Here is a 16,822-nt window from a genome sequence, read left to right as displayed (position 1 = left end):
GTAGTTTATTTTCATGTTGTTCCTTTGCTTATGCTAAAGGTCACCGTGCTGCATCGGTGCGTTGTCCAATAACTATTAGCTTATATTACCTTACTATAATTAGTCTTTATCCGGATATGCGTCGTTGTAAAAGTTGATTCACGGATAATGAACAATTCATAATGTCGCAAATTGCAACCAATTTAACGTGTGCTGACGTTTTTTGTTTGTTTGCTTGTTTATGCTTAAGGCACAGGAGGTGTCTCATTGAGGTGTTCAATGAAAAAACACGTTCACTCGTGCTCGTATTTCAACGTGTACTAGTTTTTATGCTCCTCCCCTAAAGACCAGAAAACAGGGTAAACAGTTTGGGTAATGTGGGCCTAGGCTTACAGCTGTGTTCAACAAGTTATCTTCGGCGATGCACACGTGTAATATCGTGTGGGCCTTCATATCTCTGCAAGCAAGCTGTTACAACGCTTGTGTTAGAACTAACAGTGCGTGCAGCGCACGAGTTCTGTTATGGTGAACGTTAAGGAGACATAGCGGACGACACGTTGAGCTGGAAAAATGAGTAAAATTATACCATTCAATTATTGTGGTTTATTTATATTTTTTTGCTTTCAAAATGATTTCTTCGCGAAAAGTGACCGAAATTTGCAGACAAAAGGTATGTATTCAATTTCATATTAAAACTTATATTTTTCATAAGACGTTAGCCCATCAAAACAAAGAAAATTGTATAATAGGGGCTAATTGTAACCTCGAATGCCTGTAAATAAATTAAAATTGAAATACAATTTAAAAAACTCGTTACGCTTCCTGCATTACTGTGATCTTTAATGACATACAACAGTTTGACAGTAGCATAACCTACTGTGTGGCTACTTTTGAGTTCTGTCTTGATCCCGCTGCTAACTGTCGGCGGCATTAAGATACTTTTGAGAGCCTAGTTGGGGGGTTAATCTGGTGGTGTTCTAAATGTCTGGGAAACTAAGCAACGAGTCATTACTGTGGAAACCCATAGGTTTATTGATGAAATAGTTTCTTGCTGTTTCTCTTTTCCTGATCTTTTTTATTTCTGGATGAGATGGAGAATACAGCGTACCATAGCATTTGTTGTGTAGTCAGTCAGAACCGGGTGTCCGTGGACGATATTGAAATACATATATTCGTTACCCTACAGTTTATATATGTATTTGTATATATATATGATAATCAATAGGCAGGTTTAGTTTCAAACTATTTAAGCTGTCATCAAAAGCTAAACAACCACAACGTCTGTTACAGTGGCCATAAGGTAAGAAATCATTTACTATTAAGTAAAAGTAAACTAATTTTGTTTGACAATCTGAAAATCTCTTCCAACCCACAGTGTCCCTGTTGCTTAATGCTGAGCCTGAAGACCCAAAATGCTTTGCCCAAGGGAAGTACGATCTAACCTGCTTCTGGGAGGATAACACCACTCCTGAAGAGTACACCTTTGAATACACATATCAGTGAGTTTAATTTACCTTCCTACTCAAAGATTTGGATCCTGCTTCATATTCTAGATTTTTAAAGCAGCTTTCGGGTTTATTCCATGATCAGGTGCATTTCTGGGTAAATATCTAGAAATGTTTTTAAAGCAGGTTCCTCAATTAAGTATTCACAGGAGGATACAGTTAACAAATGTAATATGTGGTAGTTTTCTAATTACTACTACTACTACTGTTAATACAGGAATTTCATTGTTGGTTCAATGTACTGGATTTACCACCTGCTCAAGGTGATATGGTCTATTGACATTTTTGTGTTAATTCCTCTCTGTAACCCTGCAGAAATGAGAAGAGCATGGGATGTCCTGTGAGTGCCCAGCCAGTAGGGGGCGACAAGACACGCTACTTCTGTACGCTGCCCAAGGTCATGCATTTTTTGCCTTTGGATCTCCGCGTGTTCCAGGCCGGAAAGCAGATCTACAACCGCAGCATATTCATTGACCGCGTGTGTGAGTTGGTGGGCTGCGCTGTTGGCTGACTTCACATCAGACTCTTCTATGTTTCCAACACAGTGGGTGATGCACAGCTTCTGACAGCTTCTTCACTTTTCACCCCTCAGTTCTGCTGGATCCTCCTGCCAATTTGACGATGACGAGGACAGGGAAGCCGGGTCAGATGAAGCTGGCCTGGCTGCCTCCTCCTCTTAAGTACAGGGATGACAGCATGATATATGAAGTCAACTACTTTGCCGGCAGCAGACAGATGAGCAAGGTGGAGTCCTGTCTTTTCTGTGGATATGTCCCGGGGCTCTAGCCCTTCTGAGACTGGGAAGAGCCGGATAACTGTTCAGATCGTTGTAATGAGGGTAGTCATGAGACAGGGTGTGTGTTGTGTAGTGTAACACTTCAGAGGTGGGGCATTGTGGTTGTACCCTTGAGCTTGAGTTGAGGCACTTCACCTGATTTAGTTTCTTTAGCAAAACACTGTAATAGATAGCATGTAAAAACATGTTGTTATGGACAACTTAAACTTCTAGGTAAAATAATGAAAGACTATACCACGTTACATTACATTCTGATTAGGGAGAGTTGTCCCTAATGGCTAGAAAAGGAGCTTCAGTTACTGTTTGAGAGTTCGGAGATCCTACAGTGGCATGAAATTCACTATAGAAAAGAGAGCCTGAAATCTTAATTTCATGCAGTCTTTAGCGTACAGCTACTGATAGGAGTTCTATGTCAGCAAGCTCTATACACTGTAAGAGAATTCCATAAAAAATTCCATGACTCCTCTTAGCCTCAAGAGTTGCTTAGAAACAGTGAGGCACCAGTAACCTGACTCCCCTCTTTGACAGTGGGAACTGGTGCAAGCCCATACAGAGACTATTCTGCGCGGCCTGCAACCTGGCACGAGATACGAGGCACGGGTTCGAGTCAAGTTTGATGGCATCACCTACGATGGATATTGGAGTGCCTGGACACCCACTGTCTCCATGGAGACGCCCCACAGGGGTGAGTGAGCCGAAGCCTGCTCTCTATTCTCTCTATGGGGGGCGACATGGCTCAGGCAGTAAGAGCAGTCGTCTGGCAGTCGGAGGGTTGCCGGTTTGATCCCCTACCCGGGCTGTGTCGAAGTGTCCCTGAGCAAGACACCTTACCCCCAAATTCTCCTGACGAGCTGGACGGGGCCTTGCATGGCAGCCAATCGCCGTCGGTGTGTGAGTGTGAGTGTGAGTGTGAGTGTGTGTATGAATGGGTGAATGGAGAAGCATCAATTGTACAGCGCTTTGGATAAAGGCGCTATATAAATGCCTGCCATTTACCATTTACCGTTCTATTCCACATCTGTGACCTCTGAAATGGCCTCACGGTCGTGGCTAATGCATGTCCCTTCCTTTGGGCTATCTCCTGCTGATCTGTCCAAGCTCAGATCAATGGAGGCTGGAATCTGCTTTTGTGAATGCTCTCGCTGGTGGCCTTTCTCATTATGAACAAGGCAGGAATGGTGGTGTCATCTCAGACTCTTATTTTAATGGTGCCCCTTTCCTGTCTGAATGCTATAGACACAGACCCGCTCATTCTGTCACTGTGCCTGGTCATCTCCTTCATCGTAATGGTGCTGTGTCTCTCCATGCTCCTCTCCCGTCGCAGGTCAGTAACACTCTCTCCTCATCCCAAATCCCTGTGTGGTTCTCCTCCTTCCTTATTGAGATTGGGAGTCTGTAGTTATGACATCAGTGCTTCACCAGTGTCGACATTTCTATCCATGGAGGAAGGTTTATTTTTCACTTCACATCGCATAAAGGTTGTGTCTCCATACCTTGACTTAGGTTTCTGCTGAAGAAAATGTGGCCTCTTATTCCGAGTCCTGAAGGCAAGTTTCCCGATCTCTTCACCGTGTATGGAGGCGACTTCCAGGTGAGGGGTGCTGTTTGCTCATTTCCGCTCATGAAACACCTGAGAATAGGCTCTTACAAAAGGCCTCTCTTGTCTCATCAATAAAAATGAACCTATCTCAGTTTGTCACTTAAACATCTGACATAACATTATGACAAGAACAGACCATTCAGCCCAGTAATGCTGGACTATTTCCTACCACAAGTGTACCTAACGCTTAGTTTACCTAAAAACTAGATATTATCTAGCACCATATCAAGCCTGGCCTTCAAAATCCCACTGAACCTTTCTGCCTCCACTGGATCTGTATACCTGTGGACATTCATTATTTGCCATCTGTCTAAAATGGTTGTAATTTTGGCTGTTGTCAGGCTTGGCTGGTCCACAGCACCGGAGGCTTGGGGCGGGGACCAGCACTGTTTTACCTGGAGGAGCTCCCCGCCCCACTGGAGGTGCTGTCAGAGGCCAGTCTTGGGTCAGCTGTGCCCTCCTGGGCTTTACGCACCCAGGGGGTGGACAGTGAAGAAGAGGAGGAAGGAGCCAGGAGGAAGGATGCTGGGTTGCCATCCCGCTGGAAGGAGAAACCCCAAGAACAGTGGCAGTTTGAGCAGCTGCTGCCTCTCCCCCAGCACCCTCTCTCTCCCTTCGAATGCGCCCCGCTGGAGTCCAAGGACGCCTACGTGACCCTGAACCAGGACTCTCAGGGGCCCATGGACGACGTTTCGGAGGAATCTCTGCCCCTGCAGATGCTCTTTTCCAGCCCTGGGACCCTCACATCCCAGTCAGACCTGGGCTCTCTCAGAAACAGCTCAGGAACGGGCAGGCTGTCCTCTCAATCCAGCTTTGAGGACTCCCGCAACACCTGGCAACCCAAGGGTCCCTGCTACACTTACCTGACCATAGCAGACTCGGGCATCTACATGGACTACAGCCCAATGAGTGCGGGCAGGACAGCGGAGGCTGGGACAGGGGGCGTCTACGCCAATGAGTACGAGAATGAAATCCCCCCTCACAAGTTGCCTCACACTGGACAACCCGTTCACTCAGAGTGCTGACAATTGGAGACTTGCAGGCACATAAACGCACAGCCAGGTTCACAAGCCAGTCAATCAATCGGTATGTCGCTTAGCTCTGTCTCACAGTGCTTTTTTCCAAACTGAATCAGAAACCAGAAAGAATCTGACACCCTGACCAAGATATGACACCCTGACCGTTTACCCTCCTGAGGCCCAGGAGAAACAAAATATAGTATTTCACCATTTATTGACATAATGGTGAAAAAAACATGTTGCAGTCAAAATATTTTCTAAAAAATATTTGATTTAATTTGAATTGAATGTCCCTTATGTTAAGACAAATACTGTATAGAGCTCAGGGAAACCAAAATGCAATGTCATTTCAGTAGGCAGGGTCTCAGGAGATTAAATGAGTTCCACCCTGTTCCAGGAGGGGAAAGAGCAACACATTCAGACACAAAGCAGAGGCAGAAGTAGGCCGACATGTTTAAAGGACGCTGTCCTGACAATCAAAGAGCCAAATGAAGCTCTGTTCGTTCAGAATGGGCCAGTTCGACTTGTGATGTTGAGAGACTGTGGGGTTATTTTATCCAGAATTCTTCTCATCAAACACATCTTGTAGACTGATAGACTGCCAATCTTGGTAGTTTTGATAGATAAAGCACTAGCTGGCAATGCAAGACCGTGTATCCAGCATCCTGGATAATGCACGTCATCTTGAAACTGGCGGCTATTATTGGTAACAATGGCAGACATCAATTTGTTTTGTTAATACCTTGTCTCTAAATTTGTACATTGCATCATTTTATGTCCATGTTAATATAGAGTATGTTCACATTATGTTCTTGTTTTATTTGCTAACATGAGGGCTATTGATCTTTAGATAAAAACATCCTCTAATTGTGGGAGTCTGTATTGATAATGCATATGTACGTTCCTGTAATGCACACTACTCCGATCAAATAGCAGTTTTTAGCTGTTTAAATTCACCAGTTTTAGCTGTTTTTCTTTTTGTAACTATAACCTGTCAGCCTGTCAAGGTATATGTATAGTATTGTGTTTTTGTATGCTAAATAGAATAGTAGATTGATAAAAGCTAACTCTATCACAGATTAGGGGGTATTGCAAAATTATTAAGACAATCCATGTATTCTGTGTAACTATGAAATAACTTCAAATGCTGTACTTCACTTCATTTGTTTTTAATTGAGGATTTAACTTAATTGTCGGCAACCCAAAAAATATACCCCAAGAAATATAATTTTTGTTGTGAAATATGCCTTAAAATCTCATGCGCCTTAAAACCACTCCTGATCTTCCACTCTTCCACTATTATTCTTGAATATTATACTGACATTCTTCCTTGTTAAGAAGTCATATATTAATTATTTATTACTGTGATAATCCTGTTTTATTGCTGAGGCTATATTTGTAAATAATTTCTGTAAATGACATCTTATTGTGTTTTTAGAAACTGACGATTAAAAGATAAAATAAAACACAAATCAGTTGGGCATATTGTTGCTTTTTGGTCCCACCAAGACAGCAAGTCTCTTCACTGTTTTAAAGCGCAGGTTCTGGCTTCCTGTTCATTTTCTCAGCAGCTATTGTGTGGGGCCAGACTGAGTGAGGAAGAACCTTGCTCTCTGACAGATAAGCCTATCTGCCCCACAAATAAGGGCTTGTCGAAGAGGCAGGGAGGTCGGAGGGATCGCTATGGAAACGGAGAGGAAGGTTTGGAAGAAAACGCGTGCAAAGAATCTAGGATTGGTTCAGTATTTCTCCTTTTTTTGGTCACATACCTGATAGGATCTCATCAGAATGGTCAGCTTGACCCATTGCTGCGATGGCTTTGTAACGACAGGCCTTATCAACGCAAACAGGGGGCAGACTTCAGTGGAGAAGTGCGTACCCCTCTGGAGAGAAAGCCCTGGGCTTAGATTATCAGATTAAGATGGTAAGAACCGGCCTTCCTATAGGAGCTGGGAAGTGTGCCTGCAGAACATATACGGACATTTATTGAAGGAGAGCTCCAGACAAGTAATCTTGTTTTCGCGGCGGTCCAAAACGCATACACATACCGTAAAATATATCAGAGAAACACAAACACAACAGCTAGTACTACAGGCAAGGCACAGACAGTGCAGTAAAAGCAGCAAGAAATTAGCAATTTGTTCCTCAAACAATGAAATGGAAATGTGAAAATAAAACTTTTATCCAATTAATTGTTTTGTAGAAAATGAAACATATACCATTGCCCGGACTTTGCTGCATAGTCCATGGAAAAAGATTCATGCATAAGGACTGCTACAAATACACAATACAAATATGGTGAATTATTTTCTTTTAAATATCAGTCTCGTGTCATGCCTAAAGCATTTTTATAGATCTTTGTTTTGTTTCCAAATGTGGATAAAAAATTAAATGACTAACATCAAAACAGTAAACTTTATTTGAGTGAGTTCCATAACATTTGGGACAAGACATTTTTCTTGATTTGACTCTGTGTTTCACAATTATTGTCATCAAACAATTCACATGTGGTGAGAATGCAGATTTTCATCTTGGTTTGGTTTCACCACCAGAAATCAGGGCACCATAATGTTGGTACATATTAATGTTATGTAAATTAAAATAATCATGTTTAGTAGTTGGTTGTGACTGCTTGTGATCCATATACAGTACATGATCAGGCACTGAGGTGATGCTCTGCCAGGCCTCTACAGCAGCCATCTTCAGCTCCTGCTTGTTTGAAAAGCTAGTTACCCTTAGTGACATTAAAGTGACTGGAAAAGTTTGAAATAACCAGTTTTGAAATAGAGCCTTTTCCAGAACTCCAGAATAGTGCAGGCAATTTTAGGTATTTCTTAGCAAAGTGTAACCTGGCCATCCTGTATTTGTAGTTTTTGTAATTTGTGGTTGTGGTAATTAGTGGTTTACATCTTGCAGTGTAGCCTCTGTAGTTCTGTTTGTGAAGTATTGTGGACACATCCACACCTGCCTCCTGAAGAGTGTTTCTTATCTGTAGGACAGGTGTTTGGATGTTTTTCCTAATTATGGTGAGAGTTCTTTGGTCCTGAACTGTATTGCCCGTCCTTGCCCTACTATGTCCTTTGTGATTACTGAGCTCACCAATGCTTTTAATGATGCTTTGTGTTATGTTCCTGTGTTCTGTGTGTTAGTGTATCATTGTTTAGTATTATTTATTCTTGTAATTTATTATTTTTCATATTTCATGTCTGGTTCTGTTTATTTTCATTAGTCTTTGCACTCGTCCTCCCCTCTTATGTCTGCGTCTGAATGTTTTCCAGTCGAGTCACTCCCCTGTCTGCGTGCTCCACTATTCAGGTGTTTACGGTAGTTCCGGGGTTCAGTCTTCCTTCCAATCTTACATTCCTTACTTCCTGCTTTCTCTCCATATCATGTTTGTACATAGCACTAATATACTAATCCCAACTAACATAGAATTTGTACAGTACTAATTATACTAACACACTAATATGTTTGTCAAACTAACAAACTAACATTCACTAGTTTTGTGTATTTGTAATTTAAATCACTTAACTAACTTACTAACGCATCTCCAGTTTCAATTCTGTTCTGTAACTCCGCCTCCCTATTCTATCACTGATGACTTGCTTAGTTTCAGCGAAGTATTCGCACCTGTCTCTCTCTATCTCTGCATCTCCTGATTCTCTGCAATTGTCTACTCTCTAGTCCGGAGCCGTTTGTATTACATGTGTGTCAGTGTGAATCCAGTCCGCGTTTTCGTTTCCCCCTCGTTATTGTCCTATTACCCTTTCATGTGTCTCACCTGATGTTTATTTGTTAGACCGCCCTCACTCCCATGCCCCGCCTAGTTTGTCTCATTCCTCACTCAGTCCTTTTCAGTTGCACTCTGCTAGTTCGTCTTGTCCTGTTCTGTTCCCGAGCCCTTGTTTCCGTCCCCCAGTTCCAGCCTCCTTGTTTTCCTTGCCCTTGCCCTTGCCCTTGCCCCTGCCCCTGGTTTTCTGGTTTTGACCCCTGCCTGCTTCCTTGGACTCTTCTTTGTGTTTTGGATTTTTGTACCTCTGCCTGTTTGGACTGACCCCCTGGATTTGGACCTTGGCTTGTTTTTTGACTACGCTCTGTCTGCCCCTGCTGTATTAAATCAACATTTTTCTGTACCCCTGTCTGCTTCTGGTTCCTCTGTTCCCCCCGGCATAACACTTTGTTGATTTTGGTTAGCCGAGGGTTTGGCCTGTGACTCTGAATGTTTTGTACTTCATAATGACTTCCTTGACAACTCAGGTCCTCATGTTGACAAAAAGTCTCCAATAGTAATCGAAAGCCTACAATCAAGACCTGATACTGAAAGCTCTCTTGTGCTGTACCTGCGCCAAAGAAGCAATTAAACACACATGACTAATGTCAGGCATTATGACGGAAGAACCAGTCGCAACCCAGACCTTGGCAAAACTGATGTCTTTATTAGACGGAACATGGATCAAATAGGCAGTGGTTGAATACCGGCAAACAGGAACAATAAGGGTAGTTATAAAAAATCTGGCAAAGAAACAGGGAAACTAGGTGGGCATAAATACACTGACAAATTAACTGAGATGACGAACAGGTGTGAGTGCAGGGAGGTAGGTAACGAGACACAGGTGAGCGAAAGATAAAAAATTAACAAGAACAAGAAACACAAAAACAAAGGCAGGAAACGCCTTTCGACAGGATGAAACCGAATTTGATATTAAAAAATACCCTTTAATAAAAGCTGAGAATCTGCACTTTAACCACATTTTAATTGTTTCATTACAATGATATAATTGTGGAGGCCAGAGACAAATCAAGAAAGAAATGTCCCAGGTATTATTCAGCTCATTGTATGTAGGTTGGTATGTTCATGCAGTGAGTCTAAGCCATAACTTTAACTACAAATATAATCGGCAACTAAAATAAAAGCAAACCATTAACCGGCACTAAGGAACACTATTGGAACGTTGCGCCATTCCATAAATAGCGCAAACTTTACCCTGACATGGAAAGTGTAACAAAGAAATCTCAGTCACCGTGCCCCGTGTGTTTAAACACTTGCTCTTGCGGTCATTGATTCAACCTGATGAAAGCTGATTTCTCCCTATTCACGTGGTATAATTAATTGAGGTTGTGTCGTCATGGAATTAGTGTGTCTGTGTGTGTGTGTGTGTGTGTGTGAGAGAGAGAGAGAGAGAGAGAGAGGGAGAGTATGCGTGCGTGCGCCTGGCCTGTGTGTGTGTGTGTGTGTGTGTGTGTGTTTGAGCATGCCTCGCTTTCAAGGTGGGACTTTGCCCACCACTCCCTCCTCTCATTTTATATATAACCAGCACTTTGGTGGACAGCAGGAAACAGGTAAAGACCCTTTCTCTCACACTCTCCCAGCAGGGCTTCTCACTGTACTTCCTGGGTGAAGGTAAGAGCAATGCACACCTGTCTCTCTCAGGACTTATGTGCTTTAAGAATTTACTTCTCTCTAAAGTAACTGTTAAACCTTTTATTATCATTAAGCCTTTTTCATAGAATATTGAAGGGAAAGAGTGAAAATATCAGTCAGACTTTTTCCCTTTGACAAGAGACCTTGTAAAGATTTTCACTCAGAATACTTCAGTCATGTTTGTAGTTTGGTGATGGGTCATACTACATTATGTACAGTAACATCCCATTAATTATAGCGTCTACATTTCAAGGTAGCGTTTATTCTTAAACTAAATGTTGACAAGCGAATGTTGATAACCCATATAAATGTATAAATTTACATACTCACATGTACTACGTATGCTCACTACTTTCAGCCTCGATACAGCTTAAAGGTGAGTGGGCAGGAATATGTCACTGTTATTGATATATCTTATTGTTCTCTACACAAGGGTAGAGCCCCCCCCCCCTCAGAAAAATATTATTGATGGGTGTTTGTCATGGAACATATTGGTTGAAGTCAAGGCGCAAAATTGTTGAAATTCACTGAAAACTGAAAAAAGAATAAATCACAGTTTTTTTTTTAAAACCTTCATTGATTACATGAATTAATAGAAATCATTTTCAGTAGTGGGACAAAGATTAAAATAACATCTGTAGCGACAATAGCGGGTGCTTAAAAGTTTAAAGAAAAAATCAATGGTTCCCATGAGTCCGTTTTCAATTCTTTAACATTTTGGTAGAATAATGTGCATTGTGAGGTTTGAGTCTGTGATGAGCACCTGCTATCACTGATGTGACCATAATGGAGAAGGAGTTCTGGGCATTAGCACTGTTGACAGGGGCACTTCCACATTTCACAATCTGTATACACTGTTGCACTTTGTTTCTCCCAGCATTGGCAATAGGCTATTGTTAAAATGCGTAAGCCTATAAAAATAGCACCATAGCCATACATTCAGGGTAACAGTTAAGCCAGTCATCCAGAACTTTCAAAAAACATAGAAACAGAAATTACAAAAAACAGGGGAAATTGCAAAAATGGCAAAAAATTGGGAAAGTCAAGAATCCATGCCCTGTGACTTCCATGACAAACACCTGCCTTACTGCTCAGTATATCCCAATAACATTATGAAATCCCCATCTTTATTTAATGAAATGACTTTTGTCATCATCTTGCTCTATTATAGGGAGGGTTATTTTGCCTGTTTTGTAATATTGTGCGGTTGTAACCCCTCCTATCTCCCTGTAAACTATGTCCTTATGTCTAAGCGTATTTATCTTCAAACATTTTTCAACCCTACAGAGTGACTTGTGCCTGACTTTAAATATCCCTGACACTGTAAAACCATAACATTTCTCAGACATAACACAGAAATCTACAATCAGTCACTTTATTTACCTTCCCAGTTTGATATTCCATATAATTTCTCCTTCAGTGTATTGGTCTTTTCTTTAAGAAAGGGTAAATTGTGTACTTCATCATAACCTTAAGAGTCTCTGTTTTGGGACATTGCAAATGAGCGGAAAAGCTTATCATTACCGGGTCAGTTTACTACTGTACGATGGAGAGACCGTGAGTGCATAATTAGTCACCAAGTTTGTCGATAGCCATGAGCTCTTATCTTTCAAGTCACAAAAATAGGTACAGCATATTCTTCAGAGCAGGAGGTCTTGGGACCTGGGAAATGGTTGGCGAGATGTTGCTAAGTTCGAGTCATTCATTAATCTGTGGGGGATTTCCCTGCTACTCGTCAGGGAAATCGTCCCCTCCTTATTTATGCGTCTAAAATGAGTTTCGATGACCCCCCCCCCCCACAGCTTACGTTCAACTGGGCTCTGGATGGTCTAAATAATTTACCACTCATGTGACACCTAGCCATGGGAACACAGGTGGTTTATCGGTATACTGTAAAAAAATGTTGTGATATAATCAGATAAACTGACAGCCCTACAATTTCCAGAGGCCTGTAAAATCACGTTCATCCAATTCAGACTGCATATATGACCCATTTCAGATGCAGTTTGGTGCCAGTCGTCTTTATAATGCTGTTGAACCCCATGGTAACGTTCGTCTCTGTGGAGCACGTGAATAGTGAAAATACAGCTGAGAGTGACGCACAAAGAACACAACAACAGGACAAGGGCCATAAAACAAGCCAGGAATAGATCCATATATTGCAGCTGTAGGCCAAGAGAAGGCAGACAATAAAATAATTAATTGTTATAGCCTTGTGCTGAACAGCCACCTGACGCTACCAGGAAACACTTTGTTTCCGTGTTCCTGATTATTCTTATGGTAGCTCATTTTATAGCTGGACTATTCGTTTAGGCTACCTGTGGTTGACATAAATATTTTACAACATATTTTAAACACATAGCTAAACTGTTTCACAACACATTCAATTGTCTATTTCTATTTTAAAATGGTTGGTTTAGCTTTCAGTTAATACCTTAAATTACCAATAGCCCACAAAGTGTCACAGAATATCTTTTACAGTTAAAAGAAAGGCCATTAACATGTTTTTCCTGGTATGCAAACTTCCTCAAGCAGTACCTTTAAAACAGCAGCATCAGTTTATTTCATGGACATTGACTTCTGAATGAACTTTCCTTGTACTGATTAACATTATTGCTCTAAACAACTGATTGTGCTTTTTGGCACTACATGATATTACATGACTTTCACTTGAATTCACTTTACAGCACAAATCTTAGATGTTTATTTTTTGTTTTATGCATTATCTACTTGTGTGTCATTACTATGTGGGTCAGTAAAAAAAATAACAAATTTGAGATTTTCAAACATTCATTTTCAAAGAAATTCAATGTTACAGAAAAAGGTTTAGTAATAGACCACTTTTCACATAAAAACTTGTCCGAGGCTGTCTGAGATTATTGGATTTTCAGAAAAAAAAAATTATATTCACAAACTTTACATTTCATAAATGTTTGAAAGCATCTTTGCTTTACAGAATTGTTTTGCATGTGCCCCAGACTTTTGCATAGTATGGTACATCTGAACTATGTGTGCATCTAAACTGACCATGTGAATTATTGTCTCTTTTCATTTATTTTCAGCAAGAAAGAAAACATTAAAATGGGTTGCTTCGGGTTTCTCAAAATTATGATGTTCGTGTTCAATGGAGTGATCTTTGTAAGTCTTAACTTTTTTTTTTACATTCTATACGTCTGAATTTCATGTGTTCCATCATTCTGCTTATAAGTGAGGATAACGGCATCCAGCCTGTTCTCCAATGAGTTGCGGTCTCTTGATAAGGTCTCTCACGTTGCCCTGATTAAGCCACTTATCTGGAGTAACTTTCAACAACCGTTGTGTTTCTCAAGGTCACTCAACAGGTGTGTTTGAATGACCATGACATTTAAGTTTTTGCTGTTGTCACAAAACACCGTGGAAACTGGCATTACAGATATGTAGATTGCAATAACTAAATATAAAATGTTTACCACATGTAGTCCATAATATTCAGGTTCTTTGAGAAACATTTGAGAAACATTTATGTAACAGCTCAATCTTTTTTCAACACCTTAATTCAGGGAACTGCAGATTTAGTTTTTGGTCTGAGTTCAGTATAGTATTTCTAAAGCCATTACTAATCATAAACAAGACTGGAATCAGTGTGATTCCAGAGAGCATACAGCTATCCTGGTTGACATACACTTGCATATAGTTACATTCATAAATAGGTTTGTTCCCTATTCTGCAAACAAGTAGCTGAACAGCAGTGTTTACAATGGCTGAATAGATATATTGTTGGAAAAGAACCTGTGACTTCTGTGAATTAAACCGATAACGTTTCCTTTATTAGATTGATTCATGTTTAATGGGTCTCGTGTTACCATTCTACTCTCCCCATTTTCTTTCATAGACTATTTAGACTCATATACAATCGTACTGTTTGCAATAGGCCAGACCTGATATGATTTCCTTGCATAGTAACCGTTCCCATCTCTTGCTCTCTCTCCCTCCCTCAGCTGGCGGGTGCCGCCATTTTGGGCGTAGGGGTGTGGGTGAAGGTGGACAGCAGCTCCCTGTTTGCGGTCCTAGGGAAGATAGAGAACGCCCCACCGGAGCTAAACCAGCTCCTCAATGTGGGGTACCTGCTGATCGCTGTGGGGGGCGTACTGTTGGTCCTGGGGTTCCTGGGCTGCTGTGGGGCCATGAAGGAGAGCAGGTGTATGCTGCTGCTGGTGAGTCACAGTGCCTGGACTCAAGCGTAGAAACAGCTGGTAGCTGGTTGACCAGTTAGACCAGCTCCATATTCAACATGGTCTGACCAGCCCAAGCTAGGTTTTGAAACAGCTGGTAGCCGGTTGGCCAGTTAGACCAGCGCTGTACTCTGCATCAATATTTTTGCTATAGTTTGTAGTTTAGTGTTCAACACATTGAGATCTTTCCAAGGGGGTAATTTCTATGGATAAGATTGTTTTCAATAATAAGGCTCTACAGCTGCATGATAAAAGCATTAAAAAGGAACTAATTTTGTTTGAACCCTGTCTCCTCACCATCCAGTTCTTTGTGATAGTGCTGCTGGTATTTCTCGCAGAAGTGGCAGGAGCAATTGTGGTCTTCGTCTTTCAACCTCTGGTGAGTCACAAAATGCCAGTCAGAGCCTGTAGTGGGGGAATGGTTTTCGGTGGTTTTGACATTGTGATGATTACGCTTTGAACTGTATTTTACAGGCAGAGGATCTGATTAGCCAATTGGGTGAAAAAGCTGTTGAAGTCATCAAGAACGATTATGGGGCAAATGCTGATATCACTGGTCTATGGAATGCCACAATGGAAGGGGTAGGACATTATACTAGTTAGCTGGTATGAATAATATGGAGTAATCGGAGAAAACTAACTAACCGTATTAAATACATAAACATGTCTGTAAATTATTTACAGTATTAATTATTAAGTATCACAATGATACAGTGAAAACTGTTTTCAGAATGCAGACTTTGCCCCAGTAAAATATTTACTTTAATTTATTAATTCCAGATTCGTACTTTTAAAAGTTTTTCATCTGAATACCTATGTTCTTCTGCTTCTGCTAGCTGGACTGCTGTGGATTCTATAACTACACAGACTTCCTCGATTCTCCCTTTTACAACAATAGCATGACCTTCCCAGAGGAATGTTGCCTTATTCCGGGCTGTAATTCAGCAAACGTTCAAATATCGGTAATTATTGTTTAACACTATGTTTTTGTTTTTTTACACTTTCTGTTATTTTACTGTATGTCATGTGTACTGCCCTTCCTCTGTTTCTCGGGTCTGAGAATACTCTAGCTTATTTGTGCTCATCTTCTGTCCTTACCTACTGTGACACTTTTGCTGGCTATTTTCTTAGGTTTTGCATTATCTTTATACACCTCGTACTGATGTTTTTCATCTACATACTATATATTGTCATTGTTATTCTTGTAAGTGTGTTTCAGCTATATCACCTTTCGCTTTTCTTGGCCGGCCCTTAAATGTGTCTGTATTTCCTCTGGTTTTTGCAGAAAGTCTCTGGCTGCTTACCTAAACTGATAAAGCTAATAGATGAAAACATCATCATCATAGGAGCTGTGGCACTGGGAATAGCTGCCCTCGAGGTACAGTAAAAAAAATAAATTAAAAAAAGTTCCCTTGGTCACACAATCTCTCTCTCTCTCTCTGAATATTTAAGTGTTTTCAAAGCAATACAGTCAAGGACAACAATCTCTCTCTGTCTCTCTCTCTCTGTCTCTCTCTCTCTCTCTCCCTACCTCCCCTGTGGTATCCAAAATTGATCATAGTCAAAAGTACTATGTGAAAGCCATGTGATAGACAATGACAAAACATATGTTATGAAATATGTTATGATTCAAGTATTACTTACTGGCAGTCCCGACCACCAAGCTTACCGTAGCATGTGTCCCTGTTTGTGTTTTTCTTCTTCAGATTGCAGCGATGGCTGTGTCCATGTCAATGTATTACCAAATAGGTGCCAAGAAAAGATAATACCAGAAGAACACAGATGTGCAACATCCTCATTGTGTTACCATATACCATTAACTGTAATCATCAGAGATTCTAAATGAAGAACTGTGAATGCTTTCAGTCTAATCAGCCATGTGTTGCACATGCAAAGAGTGATAACATGCTGGTCCTTGACATGAGAGCTTATGATTTGATGTGTTTGCACTGCAGGTCATACTGTATTATCACATATCTTTTAACACTGATCTTACCAATTACTTCTCTAGTTAAGCATCAGACCAAATCAGACCTCCTTCTACCCAAGCTGAGCACTGTAGTTATACTGTGTGATGAAGCTTTCTGCAAGGAACACACACACACACACACACATTCAGGTGCACACACACACACACACACACACACACTCACTCACTCACACACACACACACAAACACACACACACACACACACTCACACACACACACACACACACACACTCACTCTCACACACACACACACACACATTCAGGTGCACACACACACACACACACACACTCACTCACTCA

General features: G+C 41.1%; 2 protein-coding genes across 2 annotated transcripts; both read left to right on the top strand.

Annotated features, from left to right (window-relative positions):
• The first annotated feature begins 27 nt into the window (after positions 1-27).
• Positions 28-6,371, top strand: LOC133122904 (erythropoietin receptor-like). Its single transcript, XM_061233175.1, has 8 exons — positions 28-649; positions 1,355-1,478; positions 1,800-1,966; positions 2,077-2,228; positions 2,809-2,965; positions 3,517-3,604; positions 3,784-3,871; positions 4,222-6,371. The coding sequence occupies exons 1-8, from the start codon at positions 550-552 to the stop codon at positions 4,903-4,905; spliced, it is 1,560 nt and encodes a 519-aa protein (XP_061089159.1). The 5' UTR covers positions 28-549; the 3' UTR covers positions 4,906-6,371.
• Positions 6,372-13,386: 7,015 nt separating this feature from the next.
• LOC133122864 (tetraspanin-1-like) lies at positions 13,387-16,367 on the top strand. The gene is made up of 7 exons (XM_061233095.1): positions 13,387-13,459; positions 14,299-14,514; positions 14,837-14,911; positions 15,007-15,114; positions 15,369-15,494; positions 15,818-15,910; positions 16,239-16,367. The coding sequence occupies exons 1-7, from the start codon at positions 13,403-13,405 to the stop codon at positions 16,296-16,298; spliced, it is 735 nt and encodes a 244-aa protein (XP_061089079.1). The 5' UTR covers positions 13,387-13,402; the 3' UTR covers positions 16,299-16,367.
• Positions 16,368-16,822: the final 455 nt, after the last annotated feature.

The sequence above is a fragment of the Conger conger genome, chromosome 2 (genome assembly GCF_963514075.1).
Source record: "Conger conger chromosome 2, fConCon1.1, whole genome shotgun sequence".
Lineage (NCBI taxonomy): Eukaryota > Metazoa > Chordata > Actinopteri > Anguilliformes > Congridae > Conger > Conger conger.
Note: the sequence above shows the minus strand (reverse complement) of the source record. Positions and strands in the feature narration are given on the sequence as shown.